The 22,736-nt window shown below is 33.8% G+C and overlaps 2 protein-coding genes across 3 annotated transcripts in view; one reads left to right on the forward strand and one right to left on the reverse strand.

Annotated features, from left to right (window-relative positions):
* The window catches only part of kz (putative ATP-dependent RNA helicase kurz), a 73,647-nt gene that overhangs the window by 12,989 nt on the left and 37,922 nt on the right, over positions 1-22,736 (forward strand). Inside the window, exons 2-5 of the mRNA XM_089645269.1 lie at positions 19,647-19,806; positions 19,968-20,150; positions 20,444-20,651; positions 21,121-21,624. Of these exons, the coding sequence (XP_089501395.1) occupies positions 19,732-19,806; positions 19,968-20,150; positions 20,444-20,651; positions 21,121-21,624 (970 nt within the window). The 5' untranslated portion in view covers positions 19,647-19,731. The remainder of the gene's footprint in view (positions 1-19,646; positions 19,807-19,967; positions 20,151-20,443; positions 20,652-21,120; positions 21,625-22,736) is intronic.
* Positions 24-18,112, reverse strand: LOC149412621 (uncharacterized). Of its 2 annotated transcripts, none has more exons than XM_089645613.1 (7): positions 17,925-18,112; positions 16,205-16,886; positions 14,871-15,023; positions 8,881-9,085; positions 7,261-7,347; positions 5,485-5,634; positions 24-4,416 (listed from the first exon to the last, which is right to left on the reverse strand). In XM_089645613.1, the coding sequence occupies exons 2-7, from the start codon at positions 16,740-16,742 to the stop codon at positions 4,194-4,196; spliced, it is 1,356 nt and encodes a 451-aa protein (XP_089501739.1). In that variant the 5' UTR covers positions 16,743-16,886; positions 17,925-18,112; the 3' UTR covers positions 24-4,193. The 2 variants fall into 2 exon arrangements, with proteins under 2 accessions (XP_089501739.1, XP_089501738.1); XM_089645612.1 differs by having other exon boundaries at positions 17,836-18,112.

Genomic DNA, 22,736 nt, shown 5'->3' on the forward strand with positions numbered 1-22,736 from the left:
AAATCTCTTCCATTTAAAAAAAATTTATATTATAAATATCATATTATTATAGAGGTAGGTACTTACTCGCTTATCTGAATTCTTCACTCAATCAGTTCTAATTTCGAAAAAGACGTTTAAATTCAAAATTTGAGTTCATTGAACCAAAGTTACGCATGACACACAGACAATCGAAATTAGTATTTTTGATGACAATAATTGTATAATTATTCACTGTATAATTATTATTTTTTTTTTTTTTTTTTTTATTTTTTTTTTTCTGAATAACTTTATTGAGTAAAACCTCAAATTGTAATATTTAAATATTGAAGACAATATTAGTGATTTTTAAACGAAAATCTGAAACAGAAAAATCAGAAAAGGAAACGGTCACATCTGGGACTCGAACCCAGGATAACCTAACGTTGACAGCTTAGTTTTGTCTTATTGATTCTGCTTAGTTATCGATATGGCCTTGTTAGGCCCCCTTGGAAACTGGCCAATTATGATTTTTTTGTATAATTATTATTCGCGTGACTGCTGTTTCGCCTTCCGAAAGCATTATAAAAAAGTTTTAAACCTTCGGAAGGCTTTTTTTTTTAAATTAACCTGTCGCATACTGATTTCATCTGAAACTTTCATTGTGCGCCAGCTGATTCTATTTTTATAATAACTTACTTGTTTTTTGAAAATTATTTTTTGTAAATTGGATCGACTAAGTCATAAGCCAAGTACCCACGCTCGTGCATAATATATGGTCTTACCCTCATTCGAACATGTCCCAACGTGTGTTCGCAATGCTTTTTTGTTTAGTACGAAAAAGATTCAAGGGTAATAATTCTTGCTCAATGTTCGACAGATATTTACAATTTGACTGAACGTCTTGTGTAAAGCTGTTCGAGCGTGCGGAAGCAACGACGAGCATGGTTCTAAGTCAACATATTCGATAGAGACGAACCGTTGAGCATGAATATATGTGTGTAGCTACCTATAGATAACTTTTTTACCGACATCGATAAATTTATGAATATAAAATATGAATATAAATTTATGCAGTGTCGAACATACTAATGATATTGATAACCTAACGTTGACAGCTTAGTTTTGTCTTATTGATTCTGCTTAGTTATCGATATGGCCTTGTTAGGCCCCCTTGGAAACTGGCCAATTATGATTTCATAGAATCATTAAAATAATTCATTATTTTTACATCAGCTGGAGGCCCTGAGAAAAATAATTTCCCTGAAGGCCTATGTCATCTTTGGGGATGTTGTGTGGATGGTGTTTTTAAAGGAAAGGAAGGAGAAGAAGATCTGGGAAGGAAAGTGGAATGAGGGGTGGGTAGGAACCTGGGGGTCAGTCTGTCCAGGAGTGCAGTTAAATTCATCCCTCCCACTGCGGTGCAAGGTGATTGGTCGAGAGAGAAAAAAATCTCCCTCGCCAGTCTCTTCAAATCCGGCCCGCTGCACTGTAGGTGGGCAGACATATCCACCTCCGAGACCTGGACAACCCCCTGAATCTGAACATCCCTGCTAAGTCAACAAACGTAGTGAACACTATGGCAGAGGTGTTGGTTATCCTATGAGTGGTTCCCGGGGTGACGGTACCCATACCCGCCTCCCAAATTGAATAATACTGCAATTCTATCATCAATGCTTTGCCTTCTGTTAAAGTGCTGAATTATAAATTTTGGATTGGTAAATTTTTATGATTCAAGTCAAATAAAAAATTTCTTGTAATTTTCAAAAGTATTTATTGAAATCAGAATGTAATATAATAGTAAACACATTTTATTATTATAAGTTAATAGTTGTTAATTTGCTCTGGCAATTTTCTCAAAATGCATGACTAAGTACAATAAATTATTTATGGTTTAAAAACTACAATAACATAGGTAGTAAAATAATTAAAGACAAAGAAAAATATATATATACCTAAGTACCTACCTAATGAAATATTTTTAATCTTAATAATTTAAAATGGTCAATGAAACATTAAGTGCCTTAAAGCAAGAGAACAGTTATTCATAATGCATAGTTTATTTTTTAAATTAAGATAAATATTATAATAGGATTTATAATAATATGTTATATGTGTGTTGCAATAAAAAAATGTTTTGTTGAAACTGCACATTTTATTTTATTTTAAATGGTGTTTGTGCAAATTAAATATGGCAAAGCAATTGAGTTTAATTTGTTCCGGCCCATTTATTGGTAATGGTGTACCTGAACAATAGTAGCATTATTAATGCCTTATTAAAGTTTTATTTAAACAATAGTTTTGCAAATAAAATGTAAATGTTATTATCATTTAACTACCTGAACGATTGGTGTGTATTGTATATATATGTTTACCATATTATTTAATTAATATTATTCCTCAAAAATTCTTTTTCAAATGGAAACATTTGAAATTGCTTACTTCGGTTTAAAGCCAATGAATCCACCCAGATTTCACCATTAATCCCATATTTTTAGGATATATTAATTAGGCACATTATGGCAAGCGATGGCTCAAAACATTTATGTAAACTTGCCATAATATATATTTTTTTAAATTTAATTAAAATCAAATTTAATAATATAATTATTAAGTTCTGCAAGTATTTTTTGGTTTTTGTTATTGTTACAGCTGTTTCGGCTTTCAAAGCCATTTTCAAACTGTGGTTATAACCACGTTTAGACGACTTATTTATATGATTCTATTTTACCCCCTCCCAATTTAAAATGATTTATTACCGGTTAAACCGATTTAATGATAAAATAATTGTAACAATAGATTTCTTATTCTGTGGGGGTATTTTGAATATGCCAAAAATTGTTAGAGTGGAGTTCGAAGTTGTTAAGGGGGTTAATTATCGAGTGGTTAAGTATCAAGACAGTTTATGCAAAGACATTATTATATAATGTCGAGATTTTTTTGTCTGTATATTATAATTATTATTTTTACAGGAGTCAAATCTGGGTATTATGATGGTGGTTTTTTATTTTAAATTTTTATTATCTTAAAAATGAATTCACAACTGTCGCAATTGAAAAATAAAGATGTATTTTTTCTTTTCCTTAAATATTTCATTTGAACTGATTTTGCATAAAATGTGCTCTTATCGCAGAACACTTTAAGCTGCATTAACGAGAAAATATGCACGGGTAAAATATACATTTGCGTATACATATTTTATTTAGGCATTCATGCGATATCTGTTTGCTGGTAATGAAAACAGTTTACGACAAATTTGCTTTTTTTCTGAAAATTAGAAAAATATTACTAAAACGGCGATATATTTACATTCACAATCTATCTATGTATTTATATAAATAAAAATGTAAATGTTCGTTTGTTCAAAATCTTAAATCTCCGAAAGTTCTTCACCTATTGCTTTGAAATTTTGACACAATGTTTCATTAGAATACGGGTGTGTTTTTATATACCTACATTATATAGATGTCACCTGCGACACGTAAAAACATGCTTTTTGTGAAAAACAGCAGAATTTGTTGGACGTATAGATACATAAATATATACTTCATTAACACATTTCTATCGGGTATTTTTTGCGCCGGGCGAAAATAATGGTCCTGCGCGAATTCCTTTAATTTGTTTTAAATCGTTATATCTTCGAAAATAATTAAAATATTTCAGTAAAAATTTCTACGTAGTAACTCAGCATACCCAAGCTATAAAAGTACTGAACGAAAATCGAATATTATTTGAAATGCAACTCAATTAACCTTGTAATATGTTTATTACGGCTCGCCTATTGGTATTTGCCCATACCTGCTTTCTTTAAATATGCCCGACATCTCTCGCTCGCTTGCACATATGAGTTGAGTGGGGCGGAACAGAGATAGAGATTCGAATCGAGATTCACGGTCATAAAAACCCTCATTCCCGGAATCGAATTATTACAATAACAAAATATGTTATCTAAATAATATACTATCCTTTTGTTGAAGTACCGATGTAAAAGAAAGGCACGAAGATAAATGTAAGAAGAAGACTTACATTACGATTCGATAATTATGTACATATAGTTGGGACCTTTACAAAGAGATTGGTATATAATATTAATATAAAAACATTGAATAATTCCTTCAATAAAGTCTTTTCTGCCATTGAATGAAATGAGGCCGGCGCAAAAGGTAGAACTACCCTTTCCGGCCGAAGTGTGTTAGTAAACATTTGTATGTAATGAAGAAAAATTAGTACAAACATTATTGATCTGGTAAAATTGCCGTATTGACTATTTTTTTTGTATTTGTGATCTTTCTTTGTTTGATTTTGGATTCATCCAACCCTTCCTCGGCGGCCAGCGAGGGGTGCTGCTGGATGACGTGCTTGTTGAGGTCGTAGGAGCGCACAAAGCACGCGCCGCACACCTTGCAGGCGAGCACATTCTTGTTGGAGTGAACCACGGTGACGTGACTTCTTAGCTCGCTGCAAGGAATGAAACATTCAAATTTGATACCGTGAAAGAGCCTCCATGGGCGAACTGTGTACAACTAATCACTTCCCGGTTGGGCGACGTTGTGAGGCAGCTTAGCCTGATCTACGCGGCTGATGCATAACATATGATTCATGAAGTTTTGCATGGTGGGATAGACTGCGTTGAAAAGGTTAAGGAAGAGGTAAGACTAATTTGTTCAATTTTGTGAACAAACAGCAATTACCCATAGAGTCAATTTGTTTCTCTTTTCGGAACAGTTCATATGGTCTCCATAGGTATCGTTGTATCTTCCTTACTGTCATGGTGAGAAATATAATCTAAATTGTGTTAGAAAGAGAAAACACCACGCTTTATATTCAAATCTACAAGTTAACTACAGAAGAATTAAAATGTATACCTCTGCGAAACCGAAGGTTCTGACCGCAATTTGAGAAAAAATTACGAAATTTTGGGAATTTTTACCAATTTTATATTTAACGACATAAAAGTGAGGTGGCAGTAATCTTTACAATACACCTGTCTAGTAAAATAGGTTTTTTTTTCATTATCAGTAATTTTAACGTAATTATTTTAAAGTTTGATTTCAAAATTTTAATATATCAGAAATTATGTTTATTTCTAATACTAAAATTTGAAAGTGTATTTCATCACCCTTTTCACCAACACAGTTTCTAGTTTTCGTATACATTCAGAAATATTTCATTTATTTGGATTTTTGACATTCTGACAGAGTTTTAAAAAATATAACGGTCATTATACCAGAGGCCTGAGAGGGTTAATAAGTGGGGCAGAAGATACAGATTCCAGTAGCTAAACATGCTTGACAACTTAAAAAAGTATGAGCCTCCATTCTCCTGAAGCCAACATCAGTTTTGAAAAGGTGTATGCTCGTTCAAACGATTCTCGCTAAACTCTGATTCTCTGCCAGTTTCAGTTATCGATCAAAAAGCACAACGGTCTTGCCGATTCAAAATGGCACTGATCGTTGGTTAGATTGTCATCAAATGAGATGGAGTTTGCAACACCACAATCTAATTAAATAATATTCATAAACATACCTTGAACTGAAGAAGCCGAGGGAGCATATTTGGCAATGGTGAGTTGTTATTCCGAGGTGTTTCTGCTTGTGAACTGAGAGGTCGTATCCAGTCACAAATCCCTTTTCACACACATCGCACTTGTGGGGCCGGGCGGCGGAATGGACAGTACTGTTGGTCCAAACACAATATACATATTATTTTTCTACACGTGAAGTATATTACAAGGGACCGGAAAAAAAACTTCTTAAGCGGGAAAATCTTCCTATGTGGGATAAATTGGGCCATTTTTCAAATTCGGTCTGTAAACTTCACCCGCCATAACACAGGGGCATTCCTACATCCCTAGCATGGCGGTTGAAATAACATTAAAAATGTATCATCCAATGTAAATTTTCTTTGAAACAAATAAAAAAAATAACACTCAGAATGCCGTTCTACCAGAGAGCAAAAATGTTAAATATTCACTACTTATAGACAGATTGATCCTTTCTTTAACCGGTATGCCTCTATGTGCAAACTAAATATTCACTACTTATTGACAGATTGATCCATTCTTTAACCGGTATGCCTCTATGTGCAAACTAAATATTCACTATTTATTGACAGATTGATCCTTTCTTTAACCGGTATGCCTCTATGTGCAAACTAAATATTCACTACTTATTGACAGATTGATCCTTTCTTTAACCGGTATGCCTCTATGTGCAAACTAAATATTCACTACTTATTGAAAGATTGATCCTTTCTTTAACCGGTATGCCTCTATGTGCAAACTAAATATTCACTACTTATTGACAGATTGATCCTTTCTTTAACCGGTATGCCGCTATGTGCAAAGTAAATACATATTCACTACTTATAGACAGATTGATACTTTCTTTAACCGATATACCTCAATATGCAAACTAAATATTCACTACTTATAGACAGATTGATCCTTTCTTTAACTGATATGCCTCAATATGCAAACTAAATATTCACTACTTATAGACATATTGATCTTTTCTTTAACCGATATGCCTCAATATGCAAACTAAATATTCACTACTTATAGACAGATTGATCCTTTCTTTAACCGATATGCGTCAATATGCAAACTAAATATTCACTACTTACAGACAGATTGATCCTTTCTTTTACTGGTATGCCGCTATGTGCTAACTATTATGCACAAATAATGTGAGCTATATTCGTAAAGAAACGTGTAGGTGTTTAACAAAACAAAAACTGCCATAAATATGAAGTATAGCACCTGCCACATCCTATGACTGAAACAGCCATCATCGTAGGTTGATAAATATAATTATCGTCGCCGTAGATGTCAAGAAAGCCAAGCCAAGTTTGGCGAAAAAGAGTTAAGTAAACAAGCCCTTGAGGTGATTTTGCACAAAAACGGCGCTATATAAGTCATCCAATTATTATTATTATTATTAAAAGCATTTTAAAACCAAGAAAGAAGCAGGCTTAGTCTTGAGTGTGCTATCCTTGTCATTTGTTTCTTTCAGTCTTCAGTGGTCAAGAGATTTTAACACACATAGTTTCCAAAATACTATTTTTGTAGTTTTTCAACCAAAATAATAAAAAGATAATCCTAAAAAGTATGTATGTTCAAAGTTTCACTGTTTGGTCTTTAAAAACAAAAATATGTTATAACAAATAGAATGTAACGTTTTTGTCACCAAAAAATCTTTATCCGCCGTTTTCTCAGCTTTGTGATTTCGTGGCTTGGCTCCCTTGACATCTACGGCGACGTTATGTATGTCCATAAATATTGTAGAAATTAGGTTAACTTACAGAGTGTGGATTCTAAGATTTCTGTCAAATCGGAACGCTTTTTGACAGAATTGGCAAATTAGGTTTTTCTCTCTTGTGTGGACAACTCTGAAAATAAAAAAAAATAGAAATAGTGATAAGGACATTGATGGAGGGTAAATATTTTCCTTTCACAATGGGATTCTTTAAATGCTTTGCAATTTATCATCGTCTTTCATTTAGAATCTACACCAGTTGTAGCTCTGTGATTATGCCGAGTGGATTTTCCCTCTGCTGTGATTGGTTAGAAAAAAAAAGACGTAGCTTTTTGATTCCTAATTTGAACAAGGCAATATTATTATGACGGTCTCCGTGGTCGAGGGGTAAGGCTCTCGACTTGCAAGCGCAAGATCGCAGTTTAAAATCCCGGCGTGCGTAAGTAAATTTTATTTGATTAATTTGAGTTATTCCACAATTTACTCATTTAAAATAATATACAATAAATTTGCGGCACGTTCCCGAGTGAAAGAAACTCTCAGTATCGGCCTGGTGTAAGACCGCCATTCAGAATTGAAACGTTGCTTGAAATGGCTTTGGTCATGTTTGGTGACCAGATCTGAATAGCCAGGTATTTTCCCACCTTCCTCTTCCCCTCCCCACTACCCTCAGTCTCACAACATACCCCAATTGAGGAAGGCATAGTCTCACTGGCTCCAGATGGTAGGACGCAGTTGGGATTCTTATGCAGTTTCACATAAAAAATTTTAAAAAAACATGGTTTTCTATATGAAAGAAGCAAAATAAGAAAATTGCTGAGTAGCTTTCAAAAGGCAATTAAAAAGAATGTTACATCTTTAATCAATTTGGGAGGTAGGTATGAGAATCGCCGCCCCGGGAACCATTCATTCATTGGTTAATCAACACCTTTGCTATACATCACCCCGAGAGATTGGGAGAGGCCGGCTGAGGGAGTCCCTTTGACGTCTCCAACCAGACTCTCGATCCATCACCTTGCACCGCAGTGGGAGGGATGGATTCATATGTCCATCACCCCTTTTCCTTCCCAGAACACGCTCTCCTTCCATTCCTTAAAAAGACCCTCCACAGCATCACAGGGCCGTCAATGTGAAGCTGAACAATTTTAGTGAGCCGTATACGCCCTCAGGATGGGTTGTTTCGTAGAATTTGAACAATTCATCAAATTTCATTTGCGAGTTCTGTTATAGTCTGTTAGGAAGTAAGAGCTTCACAGATGCACTCATAGAGGGCAGTGAATAGAGCTTGCGTGGGAGTCCGCAAGATGGCAGCCAGTGGCCAGTAGTCGCCATGGCCAGTGGGAATGCTCCCAGACAAACTTACTGTTTCAGATCTCAATTAGCCAGCTTCTAGTTAGGTCGACTATTGAGTCACCATTGTAATACGCAAAGTATTAATAAATCCCTGATTTATCACAAAGAACCATTTATTTATAATCTCCTTCCACGACGAGTTGGAGAACTGTTTGTGGGAACACAACATAATCTTATTCAAGTTCTGTTATTATATCATTATAGACCAGTTACTCGACAGAACTAAAATAATAACAGAACTTTCGCAGAACTTGAAAATGAAGTTAAATTAATTAAATTCTCTGAAACAACCCGTCCTTAGTCTTAGTCTTACACATGTTTCTTCAGCTTGCTAAGTTGATCGTATTTGAGAGGGCAAAAGGAGCACGGGTGCCATTTGACTTCGCCCGTGTGTATCTTCATGTGAGATCTGAGGGAGGATTCGGAGTTGTAGGCTCTGTCGCACATCTCACACTTGTAGGAGCCTTTTACTTTGCGCTGCCGGTGGTATTTTAGGTGAGACCTCTCTTCCGGATAATCTGAAATTACATTATTACATGAACAAATGTTTTAATTTTCATTTCTTTCTTTCATTATTACTTGCTAGATTGATTTAAAAAAAATAGTTGAACAGCATTTCTTATCTAAACTCATTTATGAAACTTAATAAGAATTAGTATTTTTAAAGATAAACCAATGTTTAGAAGATGAGGTTTTTATGCATAGCGCAAAGGATAATACATTATTTTTAAGCAATAATTATTAGCCTGAAACACTTTAATTAATTGAAAAAATCTTCCGGATTTTAAAACATGCTGCCGACACGAATTGAACCATGTATCTCGACGCCATCTAGTAGGAGATTTAGCTTTATCAATGCCTTTCCTACAAAAATAAAGTTGGTTGTTTTCTAGTGAAAAAAACTCTAATAAGCAATAATTACAAATGAAAAATACCATTACATATTGAATAATTTGGCGGGTTTTGAATAAGCTGACGTAGCGCAATTGGCAGAGAACCTGACCGGCAATTAGAGAAGGTTGCGGGTTCAATTCCCATTGGCGGTATATCAGACGTACAGAGCCAAAGTCATTATGAGATAACAAGATCTCAAGTTTTTACGATGTCCTTAATATTTTTGATAAAACCATTAATATATCTGGTCAAAATAAATATGATACTATAATATTATCCCACATCCTTAATGTGCGACTGCTATAGTTAATATTAATGGATTTTCAGCGCCACCATACATTTAAAAACTAATATTTTTGTTTTGTTCAACACAGTGAAGAGATAAGGGTGATCGCTAATTACTCTCATTGAACATGTGTGAAATTTAATGTATAATTTTGTCCAATAAATAGAGAAGTAACTGGTACAAACAGTCACTTCTCATCCGAGAGTACTCGGGAAAGTAATACTTGTTTAATTTAATGTTTTCCTACTGCCCCTGCAAAAACTCTCAGATCAAGGTGTCAATGTATGCCGGTGCCCTATTGAATTTGCAGTATTTGTGCGGGCTTCACTAACTTGGTCCCGTACAGGCGGCATGTATTTTTTCTTTTATATAGGTGTTTCAGGCTAATAATTATTGCTTAAAACCAATATATCTAATAAGAATTAATTATTGTAACCACTGCGGGATTGACATTTAGTATAAAAGAGATGACATGAGAATGTGAGATAGAAAGGAGTATACAAAATGAGGGTGACTTTCCAATTTTTCTCTTCGCCCTTTTACCAGTTAATAAATACTCTGTATTAATTACAGTAATGCGATTATTATTCCGCCAACGTAACTTTGAATATATAAATTTCGATCTATCATTTTTAAAATAAACGTTTTTCCGCATGTGTCGTTTATTTCTTTCAGTCTCAAATTAATTTCATACAAAACTTACAAAAATAGATCATTCCTTTATGAATCGTTTTACCGTGTTAATCTTTTAAAGCATAAAGTTTTCATACTAATTTATTCGATCGATCGCACCCGGCAACTGCTTCTGACATTAGTTGTCGTCATACATTCAAACACAGTCGTGTGAGCGAGTTGTTATATTTTTAATTTCTATTATTTTAGCATTTCAACGTTAAAATGAACCATCTGGTGAAAAAAGTGCATAATCTTCAAGATAAAAGTATTATCGAAGAAGTGGAAAAAAAATGCAGCTAAAAAATGCAACCCCTCTAGCGTTTGAGGTTCATATATAACCGGGCGTCCATATTTTATAAAAGTATTTTTATCTTTTTTTCTATTACACAGATAAATACATAATTTTTTTTATGTTAGAAAGACAAATAATGATCCTTTTCAGTTTGCCTCAAATATTTTCACTGGATGCCATTAATAAAATCCTAAAAATAGCCAAAATGAATAATTACTATTTCGCGCCGCTATCATAACAATCGGTTTAACTTTAAAAATTATTTTTTAATTAATGAAGACAATATTAGCGATTCTTAAACGAAAATCTGCCCCTTGCCGGGGCACTGTAAGGCAAGGGTCCTGGGATCGCGTCCTAGATGTGACCGTATCCTTTTCTGATTTTTGTTTAAGAATCGCTAATATTGTCTTCATTAATTAAATATTACAATTTGAGGTATTACTCAATAAAGTTATTCCAAAATTTAAAAAAATTATTTTTTATCATGTGAACGAGATAAAAGTGAAGTCACAGTTTTCTTACAAATTCCCCAAACAAATCGAATGTGATTTCGAAATATCAAGTTATCTTAATTTTTTTCTATGATTGGAGTAAAAAAGTAAAAATGTGGTTAGCGTTTTTGAAAACATTTTTCACGTTTGATATTAAAATTTACTTATTTAGAAATAGTAATGTTTATTTTAGATGCATACGCCGGAAAGTTAATTTTATCTACTTTCTAAAATATTGCAAAGGTGTTGAATTTACCGAAGGTATAATATAGACAAGCAATTAGGTATTGCGGCATTTTTATTTAAATTCATTAATTTTGTTATAACTTTTTAAATTAAAAACTCCGGTTGTCAACATCATTTTGTTAAAACTTCAGTCGTCAACAAAACACTTTGGACTTCTATTTGATGATTACAATGAGCTTGTGCGCCTTATTTAGCAGGCGGTAGGAATAATTCTGGACCTCGATCCTGTGTTTGCAATTACCGACAGCTATGTACCATCTATGGGTAACCTCTTGAAATACTATCTAGAATATCACACATTTTATATGTGAAAAACGTATACTTTTGTAGATTATTTGAATAAGATAAAGGAAAAGACAGACAGATGTTTAACTGTAATGTAAATAGAAGATTGGCTATGTATGACAGGGTTCCATGCTCAACAACTCAACACAGTGACTATTCAACACACCTTTAAAAAATTATATAAAGTCATTAAAAACGATGATTTTTTTTTTAACCTAACCTAACCTACTTAACCCAGTTAATAAAGTTTTTGTTTCATCACTTTCCATGACTTTATATAACTTTTTAAAGATGTGATGAATTATCATTTTGATGATTTATCCGGTCACCACCTTACAGTAATGAAAAAACATCTTTTCTCCTCGAGGTGATTGTATCGGTGACTGGATAACTCATCAAAATGACAATTCAACAAACCTATAAAAAGTGCTATAAAGTCATGAAAAGCGATGAAACAAAAACTAGGTTAAAAGGTTACATATGTTGTCACATCACTATGTTTTTATTTTTTTTTATGGATTAACAATTTTTTTTTTTTTTAGACAATGTATAGATAGTTCCACGAAGCTGCCACATGGCTGCTTATCTGCAGGTTTAATGCCATCACTATTATTATTGTCAAGTGTCTATAGTAAATCTCTGTGTGTATTGTCAGCAAGCAAACTCGCATCTCTAAAATGTCTCCTGTATAACAAGTCTAAATAAAGTAATTACACAGTGCCAAGTGTTTTTTATTTTATTTTATTTTTATTTTATTTATTGCACAACAGATAGATTATCCAATTACTGTACAATTCTCAATTTGACAATCTTAACACCTATGAAGATAATTATTATACAAAAAAAAACTTTAGGCTATTTAAAGAAGAATTATACAGTAGAACCTCGTTAATTCGAAATCCAGCGGACATCAAAAATCAAATTTCGAATTAACGAATTCCCACGTAATTCGAAATTTTATGAAAAAAAAAAAAAAAAAAACGCCGAAAATCGATTTTCTCAGCCGCCTCTTCAAATCCGGGTGGTATTTTAGTTGTAAATTCGTATTAATACCAATTATTTCTTTATTTTCGCGGTCGATTACCGTAGCGGCCGGCCCTGTAAATTCAGATATTCGCAATAAATTCGTAAAAATGCTATATATTTACGCGTAAATCGAGATTTTGCTGCCGATTTCGGTCGCGCCCCACCCTTTAAATTGAGATATTCGTAAAAATACGATATATTTCCGCGTAAATCGAGATTTCGCGGTAATTTTCCGTCGCGGCCGGCCCTTTATTTCAAATATCTGAATTTGAATTCGTAAAAATACGATATATTTCCGCGTAAAACGAGGATTCGCGGCCGTATTCCGTCGCGGCCGGCTCTTCAAATTCAGATATTCGAAATAAATTCATAAAAATGCTATATATTTACGCGTAAATCGAGATTTCGCTGCCGATTTCGGTCGCGGCCTACCCTTTAAATTGAGATATTCGTAAAAATACGATATATTTCCGCGTAAATCGAGATTTCGCGGTAATTTTCTGTCGCGGCCGGCCCTTTATTTCAAATATCTGAATTTGAATTCGTAAAAATACGATATATTTCCGCGTAAAACGAGAATTCGCGGCCGTATTCCGTCGCGGCCGGCTCTTCAAATTCAGATATTCGAAATAAATTCGTAAAAATATGATATATTTCCGCGTAAATCGAATTTTGTCGGCAGTTTTTCGTCGCGGTCGGCCTTTTAAGTTCAGATATTTGAAGTAAATTCGTAAAAATATGTCATATTTCGGCATGGATCGAAAATTTTCGGCCGATTTCCGTCGCGCCGTATTTTTTCAACGCGGATATTCGAAGTAAAGTTAATAAAAATACGATATATTTACGCGTAAATCGAAATTACGCGGCCGAGTTTCGTCGCGGCCGACCCTTTAAATGCAGATATTTGGCGTAAACTCGTAAAACTACGACATATATCCGCGTAAAAATTTTTTTCTCGGCACTTTAAACTCGGATATTCGAAATAAATTTGATAAAATAGGACATTCCAGTGTAAATCGATTCAGATTTACAAAATAATAATACTAATTAGGACGATGTATAACCACGTAAAAATACATTTTTCGGTGTTTTACCGCCACGGCTGACTTTTAGATTCAGATTTACGAAATATTATGATTTATTTTCGCAAAAATCAAATTTTTTCGAATTACACGAACAAATTTTCGTGCGCGGACAAAAATAAATTTTGAATTACGAATTAACGAATTTCGAATTAAAAAAAATTTTGTATGAAAAAAATTTTCAGCGGAAATTTTTTTTGCGAAAATTTCGAATTACGCGTTTTTTCGAATTATCGGGGTTCGAATTAACGGGGTTCTACTGTATATATCTAGTGCTTCTGAGATTTCATTCAATAGCACCATTCCTCTTGTCATGCTATGTTGTGCTAGAATATCTGTTCTGCCGTATGGTATTTTGAGTAAGTCGTGTCGACGACTACGGCTGAAGTTTTCGGGCACGTATAAACCATAACATTCCAAGAGGAACGGGCTATCAATATAGTTATGGATTATGTTAAAACTAAGTATTGCAAGATTTGCATGACGTCTAGTTTCCAAGCTAAATCTATTTGTTGCCTCAAGTAAGTCTACATGGTGCATGAACCTTGGATAAGTTCCACGCATCCGCATATAGACATACCTGAGGAATTTTTTCTGGATTTGTTCCAGCATATTAATATACTTAGTTTGGTGCGGAGTCCACACACCACTAGCATACTCCAGCTTACTTCGTATGACGCCATCAAACATGGCTATCATTGCATCTGGGTCGTGAAATTGTTTACATGTTTAATATAAAGACCAAAGATCACATGAAACAATGTAACTATTTAACCTAGTTTTTGTTCCATCTTTTCATAACTTTGTAGCACTTTTTATAGGTGTGTTGAATTGTCATTTTGAGGTGCATAGGTTACATTTGTAACTATTTAACCTAGTTTTTGTTTCATCACTTTTCATAACTTTATATGTAGCACCTTTATAGATAGGTTGAATTGTGATTTTGAGGAGTTATCATGAAACCGATTGAATAACTAAACCTTGCTGTATAAAGTTGACCATTAATTGAACAGTGATTATAATTACTTTTATTGCATATGTCACAGTGGTACGGCCTTATTCCAAGGTGTGAATTAACGTGGACAGTAAAATACGTTGAGACGGCATAGATTCTGGGGCAGTGTTCACAGCGGTGTTTATATATGCGGTACAAGGCGGCCAGGTAGTCAGGGTCCAAATCTGAAAACAGAACATTACATTTTGCCATTATTTTATGAAAAAAATACAAAGAAATTGAGAATTTTCTTTATATAACACCTATGGAAAATACAAATGTAATTTTAAATCATTTAAGAAATAAGAGATACACTCTTTGACAGAATATAAAGGGTGTATCAGCATGTACCCAATAGATTTTAACAAGCAATTCCTGTACATATTTGGAGTAAAATATGTACATGTCATTTTGCTGTTAGCAAGTTATTCTAAAAATAAAATAATATTCATCCTAGACTTGCAGAAAAGTCAATAGATGTCGCAAATAAAAATAAAAATTGATATAATTATCCAAGAAATTATCTAGATTGCATTTAATTCGGGAAGAATCTTGCAATCATACATAAAGATAGCAGCCAATAAAAATATGCATTAAGAAAATTAAGATAATGTTGGTAGTTCTTAGTTGAAGTATGATGCAGTTAAATGTGACAGAAGAGGATAGGGTCGAATTAGCTCAGTGGTAAGGGTTTGGTCTTGGGTTCAATTCCAAGAAGCGATCGAATCTTTTTCTGATTTTACTGTAAAAAATCGTTTGGGAGTTGCTAATATTGACCGGTTGGTGGTTGAGTTGACATCACGTTTGGGTTCCACCCGGGCGTAATGTGTTCAATTCCTCGGCTGGCTAAGTCCTCCATCACAACATAAGCAACATTTTCCGCCTACTATGTGGTATTAGGAGATTTTCAAATATTGTCAGGTTATTCGTAACCCGGGAATGTTGGTCTTTTTTTTTTTTTTAAATTGTCTTCAATGATTATATATTTTGGTTTTTAATTGAAAAAAATTTCATCGGACAGCAAAATGACATGCATATTTTTACTCCAAATATGCTCAGGAATCGCTAGTTAAAGACTTTTGGGTACATGTTGATACACCCTGTACATTAAAAAATATATTTGTAAATATGCACAGGAGTCAAAATTGCTCCCTACCGTCCGAAGCCAGTGGGACTATGGCGTTCCGAATTGGAGTATATTGTGAAGCTTAAGGGAGAGGGGAGGGGAAGGAGATGGAGAAGAGAAAGGTTGGGAAATAGCAGGATATTCAGATCTGATTTAGATTCTGAATGGTGGTCTTGCACCAGGGCGATAGTGAGAGATCTTTTGCCGTGGATAAGTTTAAAAATAAGTATATTTACTAACCCACGTCATCCTGTCCTCTAGTAATAAAGTACCCATATTTCCGCTGATTTATACAAATCTTGTTATTGGGTCTGTTACTTTTTTTCTTTCCTTTTACAATCATATTCTTTAACCTCGTACTATTTGTAATGGCGTCCCCTTCATCTATTTCAATAACAGGTTCCACATACAAATCATCCTCCTCTTTATTCTCTTCCTTGATATCTTTAGGATCGCAGAAATCTCCAGAAAAACAGGACGAATTAATATTTGTATTACTGTCTTCTTCTAGTATTTTCATTTTTAATAAATCATCATGACCTTCATTATTTAGACACGATTCCTTAGTGAGAGAATCTCTTAATAACGAATGACTGATAGATTTTTCCCGCTCAAATATTTGTGAGGGCGCCATTTTGTTTTCATCATCTTCTTTTTCTGTATTTAAGGCTGTTTTAAGAAATTCATATGAGGATTCACATTTTGGTTCCTGGAGAGAATCTCTTACTGATGAATGACTAATAGATTTTTTCCCCTCAAATATTTGTGAGGATATCATTTTGTTTTCATATTTTTCTGTATTTAAGGCTGTTATGAGAAATTCATACGAAGATTCACATTTTTTCCGGAACTTGTAAGCAATCTTGAGACTGACGAGGCATTCATAACAGATTTGGGTGGGAAGTTTATCATCTTCTGATACCTAAAATTTAAAAATTAAATAATATTTTATGCACAAAATGAAGGATGGGAAGTACCTTGCTGTAAGATCTGGTCACCGAACATGCCCAGTGCCATTTCAAGCAACGTTTTGATTCTGAATGATGGTCTTTATCTACCACTATGGAACATGCCGCAAACATAAATTAAATCAAATTTATTTGCACATGTCGGGATTTGAACCCGCAAAATCTAGATCTGAAGCTTTGGATATTAACCGCTCCGCCATGGAGGTTGTTGTATAAATCATAAGTTCCAAATATAAACTCTTTGTTTTTATTAGTTTGATAAATTAAAAATAACAGAAGAGTATTTATGACATGTATTAAACGAGTCTCCTGCTGTTCCCATGTAAACGCAAAACAGAGATCATTGTCTCCCGCTGTCTATGCTTAAAATGGGAAACGACTGTGTTTCTCCGTTTCCCACATACAAAGTGTTAAAATAAAGATGGATTATTAATATTATTTTATATGCAGGCAGCCCTCTGCTGATGCGCAGATATCTGATTTCACAATAAGTTTAACAGTAGGTAATTGAATTGTTGTAAATTGAGCCTTTAATTGATTTAAATTAGTAGCATCGATGACACGGGTGGTGAGAGTGGCATTCTATCCCTTCCACCAACTCTTTAGGGAATGAGAAACTAATTTGAAGAGTGAAGATTTGTTTGTTACAAAACAAAGATCAGTTTAATAATCAAAAATAATATGTTGGTTAAGAAAGAAAGCAAGTAAACAAAGTTGTTTACATATCAATAAAACACAATACGAACAATTGCTTTGCAATAAGTGGGGCAAGGTGAACTCAAAGAAATGACTTGTTGACAGTTTGTTTTTCTGTGTTTGTGGAAGGTAATAAACGGAGGAAACACCGATAAACTTCAAACGTGCGTCGTTTTATTTGTTCCTGGCAAAATTTTAAATATTTACCGTGACGGTAGCGCAAGTTGTTATCATTTCAGCACAAGAGACAACTTCTTCGAAGGTTCCTTTCGTTACAAATATTGGCTTTAGACTACCTTTTCCCAAACAAATTCTGCAGATATGCTCGATGTCAAGATCCATTTCGTTACTTTTTTGTATTAAGAGGTATCACAACTATATTCAGTAGATGTTTACTAATATTTTTAGCAAAATAACATACATTTAACTGCAAAAAATCTACTTTAATTATGTCAGATGTGACAGTACATCAGACATCAGTTGACATTTGAACATCATCTATGCATAAATAAACCACTCTCTAGATCGATATCTTCGGGCTTTTTGTATGGCGCCATTTTGTCACCCCCTTAACCACAGATAAAACGGTCGTTTGGTCCAGACAGGTAAATATATTGTGGACCATAAATAAATCTCAAGGCCATTTAAAAAAAGTATAACCATAAACAATATAACTACACCCAGCGAACATCGTTCATTCAATAGCCCACAAAAATTATATTTTAAAAATAAAAATATTGGAATGCAGGAAAAGGAAAATAAAAAAAACCCACAGCTATGCACACATAAAAATACTTTTTATTTTCAAAAAGACAATGGACAGTAATACAAAACAGGGTCAGTACAACCGATGTATTGAGCAATGATTTATCATTGAAGTAGAAGATAAAACTAATATATCTAAACAAAACATGAAACAGAACAAGACACAGAAAAATAAAAAGTAACGGTCTCAACTAGGAATCGAACCCAGTCTTACTGCAACAACTTAATAGGATTTAATTTGACCTTGCACAAAAATACAAGAATATATACACAAAATACATATTCAACAAATTTAAGTGTTCATTATTATTGCCACAGCACTAGAAGTTATTCAAATTCTCCTGCAAGGGTTTCATATAATTTCCACAGCTCTGTCGTCAGCAAACATCATGGAAAATGCTGGTTAAATCTGAATACTTACATGATGCAATTCTGGAGAGGTTTAAATGACCTTGTATGATGTAATCGTGGCTTTTTTTAGCAGTTTTAGCATCCTAATACGTGGTATTATATCGCGTCGGAATACGGATAGGTCTGAAAAGGAAAATTAATTAAATTATTAGCCAATGAAGTACATTCAGAAATCAGGAACATTGTATCAAAGAACGAGAGGTTAGTACCTGTATTTTACAACGGGTTCGGGTCCTTCTTTCAATTGGTGGAGATAGACCGGATAACACACTTTAACACAATACGGCATTAATTTATCAATTTATCCCAGATGTGACCGTTTCCTTTTCTGATTTTTCTGTTTCAGATTTTCGTTTGAAAAAATCACTAATATTGTCTTCAGTATTTAAATATTAATTTATCACCTTGAAGAATTCTAGCACGTAACATTATTTTTAGATGGGTGAAAGAAAATTCAAAATATTTACGTAAAAACATCAACTGACTTTTCAACTTACGAAATGGCGTCTTGGAAATTACCGTTAATTTTTATCGGAGCATAAAGCATGCTTAGCTTCTCTTTCTGTTACACAAGTCGCTATGGTAGAGAGCGAGAGATCAAACAACAATTTTTGCTCTAAGCCAATGAGATCTGAGCTTTCAGCCACAACAGCTTTGTCTATAAGAATTTGGGTATTGAATAACTCCTCCCATCAGGGTTACAAGGTCATGCGGGAGTTATACGCCCCTGCATCTATGGTTTAATCCGTAAAGTGTTGCTACCATGTTGCTAAATTCGGACAGAGTCTCCCTAATTTTTTTTTAATCTGGCATCCTTATTTTTATTTACTCCATTTCCATAGATGACCCACTATATTGACAGCATGTATCTGGCATGTATTGCTAACCTATAAATGTCAAATAAGCCATCAGTATAAACAATTCACGATGGGGAAAAAGGGATATAATTGGAAGGCTAGACAATCATTTACAACAAAAGTAGACGATTCAGAGACTCAGAAGGTTCGTAATGAATTTATCAACTTTAAAACGTTATACTTCAATCTTATTATCATTCAGCAGTGTGCTTTTGTTTTGAAATAATACTTCCTGAAATATATGATAATACTCATTATCAGAAGTGTTTTAGTGGTTTAAATTATATTTGTTGTGTTTAATTGCAGATTAGTGTTGACCTTCCCACTAAAGAATATGGTGGAGATGATAGCAGTAATGCTCTGGTACTACCATCGTCAAAACGACACACTAAAGTTAAGAAGGATACCTCGAGCAATGTCAGAATTCTCTCAAAACAACAGAGAAAGAAACTCGAGAAAATTGTGGAGAAAAAACAAAAGAAAGAAAACGTAAGTACCTATTCTATTCCAATGAAACTCGGAATTTTGGTTTATAATTTAAATCTGTGGAGTTTCTCGCAGTTCTGATGCATACAGAATCACCGCGAAGTTTTAAAGAGAACTTGTTTAGTTCATATTTTAAGAAAAACATGGCTAAGTAACACATTCCTCATGGATCTCATGTCTACAGCATTCAGTTATACTTTCATCCTTCCTCTGCCAGTTACATGCTCACTGCCATACATTAGTATTGGTTTCACAGGTTTGGCTTGCTGCTTTTGACAAAATGATTTTATTTTCAGAGAGCTTCCTTGCTTGAGGCATTGGCCAAGGTTCAGGTGAATGTTGAAGAGTTGAATCAGATGACATCCATTTCTGCTGTGCAGTCCAAGGGTCTAAAGAAAAATTTAAGGCAAGCGGATGTGGATGATATTGACTATACTAATCTTGCACAAACAGTTCCCGTGGTTGGAGCCAATGACGAAAATGTCAAAATTAAAACCATCGCTGGTGAGTAAATATACAAATTTAAAATTTATTAAAATTGTAGCTCTTAATTTTGTTAGTATTTTAAAGACTGCACAGTAATGTTTTTTTACAATTTTTTGCACAGTGGGTAGGCACATACTTCCATTAAGGTGTTTCTAAAAAGTACCTAAATTAAATTATTCTTTGAAAATGGAGCAACTATTATTATTTATTGAAAATGGAGGTATTATGTTATTTTGTATGAAGTCTACTGTAAACATATGGATTAAATATATAAACATGCTGAAAGATGGAAAAAGTTATAATAGAAAGTAGAAAATAGAAATAGTATTAAGAAGATATTATATTTAGCATCAGATCAAATATATTTTAAGCAGTATGACAGAACTGAGCACAATGCCACTAATAATTTCTGTAATGTAAACTAGTGTTTTGTGTACGTAGTATTTTTGGTAAATGTTGTCCAATGTTAATTTTTTATTCTTTCTAGGATCAAGGAAACGAAAACATCTGCTAACACTAGAATCCCGTGGGAAAACAAAGCGAAATAAGAAAGACTATAACGTCGTTGATCTTGAAGCCTCATCATCAGGCTCCGATGTCTCCGATATTGAGATGGAAGAAGAACCAGAAGAAGAAAAGAAAGAAGAAACAATAGACAAAGATGAAAATTTGCTCAGTTTAAATGAAAAAATGCAAATCGAAGAAGCAAAAGGAGTACTACTTGACGAAGAAGAGCTCAAAAGAAACGCAGAGAAGTTAGCCAAAAAGAATAAAAAGAAAAGACACAATAGAGTGAATATTAAAGATGACGGTGAAAAGAACGTAGGTGATAAGTTGATTGTCATGGAGAAACGGGAGACCATCTTTATTCAGGTTGATCGCGATCCTAAAATACAAGCGGCGCGACTTAAGTTGCCCATTCTAGGAGAAGAGCAGGCGGTGGTGGAGTGCATAAATGAGAATGCTATAGTTCTCATTGCCGGAGAAACAGGTGTGTAGATGCTTTTATTTGAATGTGTGAAAATAGTTTTTTTTTTTTTTAAATAAATGACTAGTCTTGAGTCTCCTTCAACGCATTTTTTATTTAAGTTTTTCTTGTCTTTATTATACTGAGTAGATGGTATAGTATCCAATCCACCATTTTACAATGACTTAGGACGGGCTGTTTTGCTTTGACTTGAAAATCATCTTTAAAATTTGATGAATTGTTTAAAATCTGTGAAGGTTTTATTAAAGTTCTATTATTATTTCAGTTTTATGAAGCCCCTGGCCAGTAATGATATAGTAATTGAACTTGAATAGATCCTACACAGAACTTGAAAATTAACTTTGAAATTTGATGGTTTGTTCAAATTCTGCAAAACCACCCGTCCTTAACAATGGTGTACATACATATATTTAAAATGTCATTACAATGGCAAACTTTTAAGTTCATAATGTAAATACCCTAGAATATTAATAATAAGTCTAACTGCAGTAAAATATTGGAAGTATTCACTTGTATTGGGGTGACAATGCTGGCCGCCAGAGGTGCTAGTGTTGCATACCCGACAGACAATGGCGGCAAATACATGCTACGTACTTGGTGGCGGTAAGCATCTATAAATCTGTTAATACAAACCTAATACATAGTCACATTCATATTTTTTTATGTATGAGCAAAAAACAGTAATATTGTACGTAGGTTACCTAATATAAATTTTTTTAAATTTTCAATATAAATAATTTATTAATGTAATCAAAGAAAATATTTCACACAAAAACCATTAAAATAAATTAAAGAAAACCAACCCGCAGAACTCGCTTCACCAAGAGGTGCTAGTGAAGAATACTGCCATCAGAATGTGTTTGGAAATGTCAGAAGTTGGAGGTATCATTAATTTTTCTACAGTATTTGGTGTAATGCTCAAGTAAGTGTTTACCTTTGAGTCAAGAGATGGTGGGTTCAATTTCTGCTACAGAGCAAATATGAACATGTCTATTTTTTCATTATGTACAGCCGACACTTTTTGATTGTTGTGTTTGAGGTGCAATAATTATTAAATAGCATAAATCAATATTTTTATGCTGATAGGTCTAGCAACCCTTAAAACATAACCTCAA

The sequence above is a fragment of the Hesperophylax consimilis genome, chromosome 22 (genome assembly GCF_061612785.1).
Source record: "Hesperophylax consimilis isolate HC1 chromosome 22, BYU_Hcon_1.0, whole genome shotgun sequence".
Classification (NCBI taxonomy): Eukaryota; Metazoa; Arthropoda; class Insecta; order Trichoptera; family Limnephilidae; genus Hesperophylax; species Hesperophylax consimilis.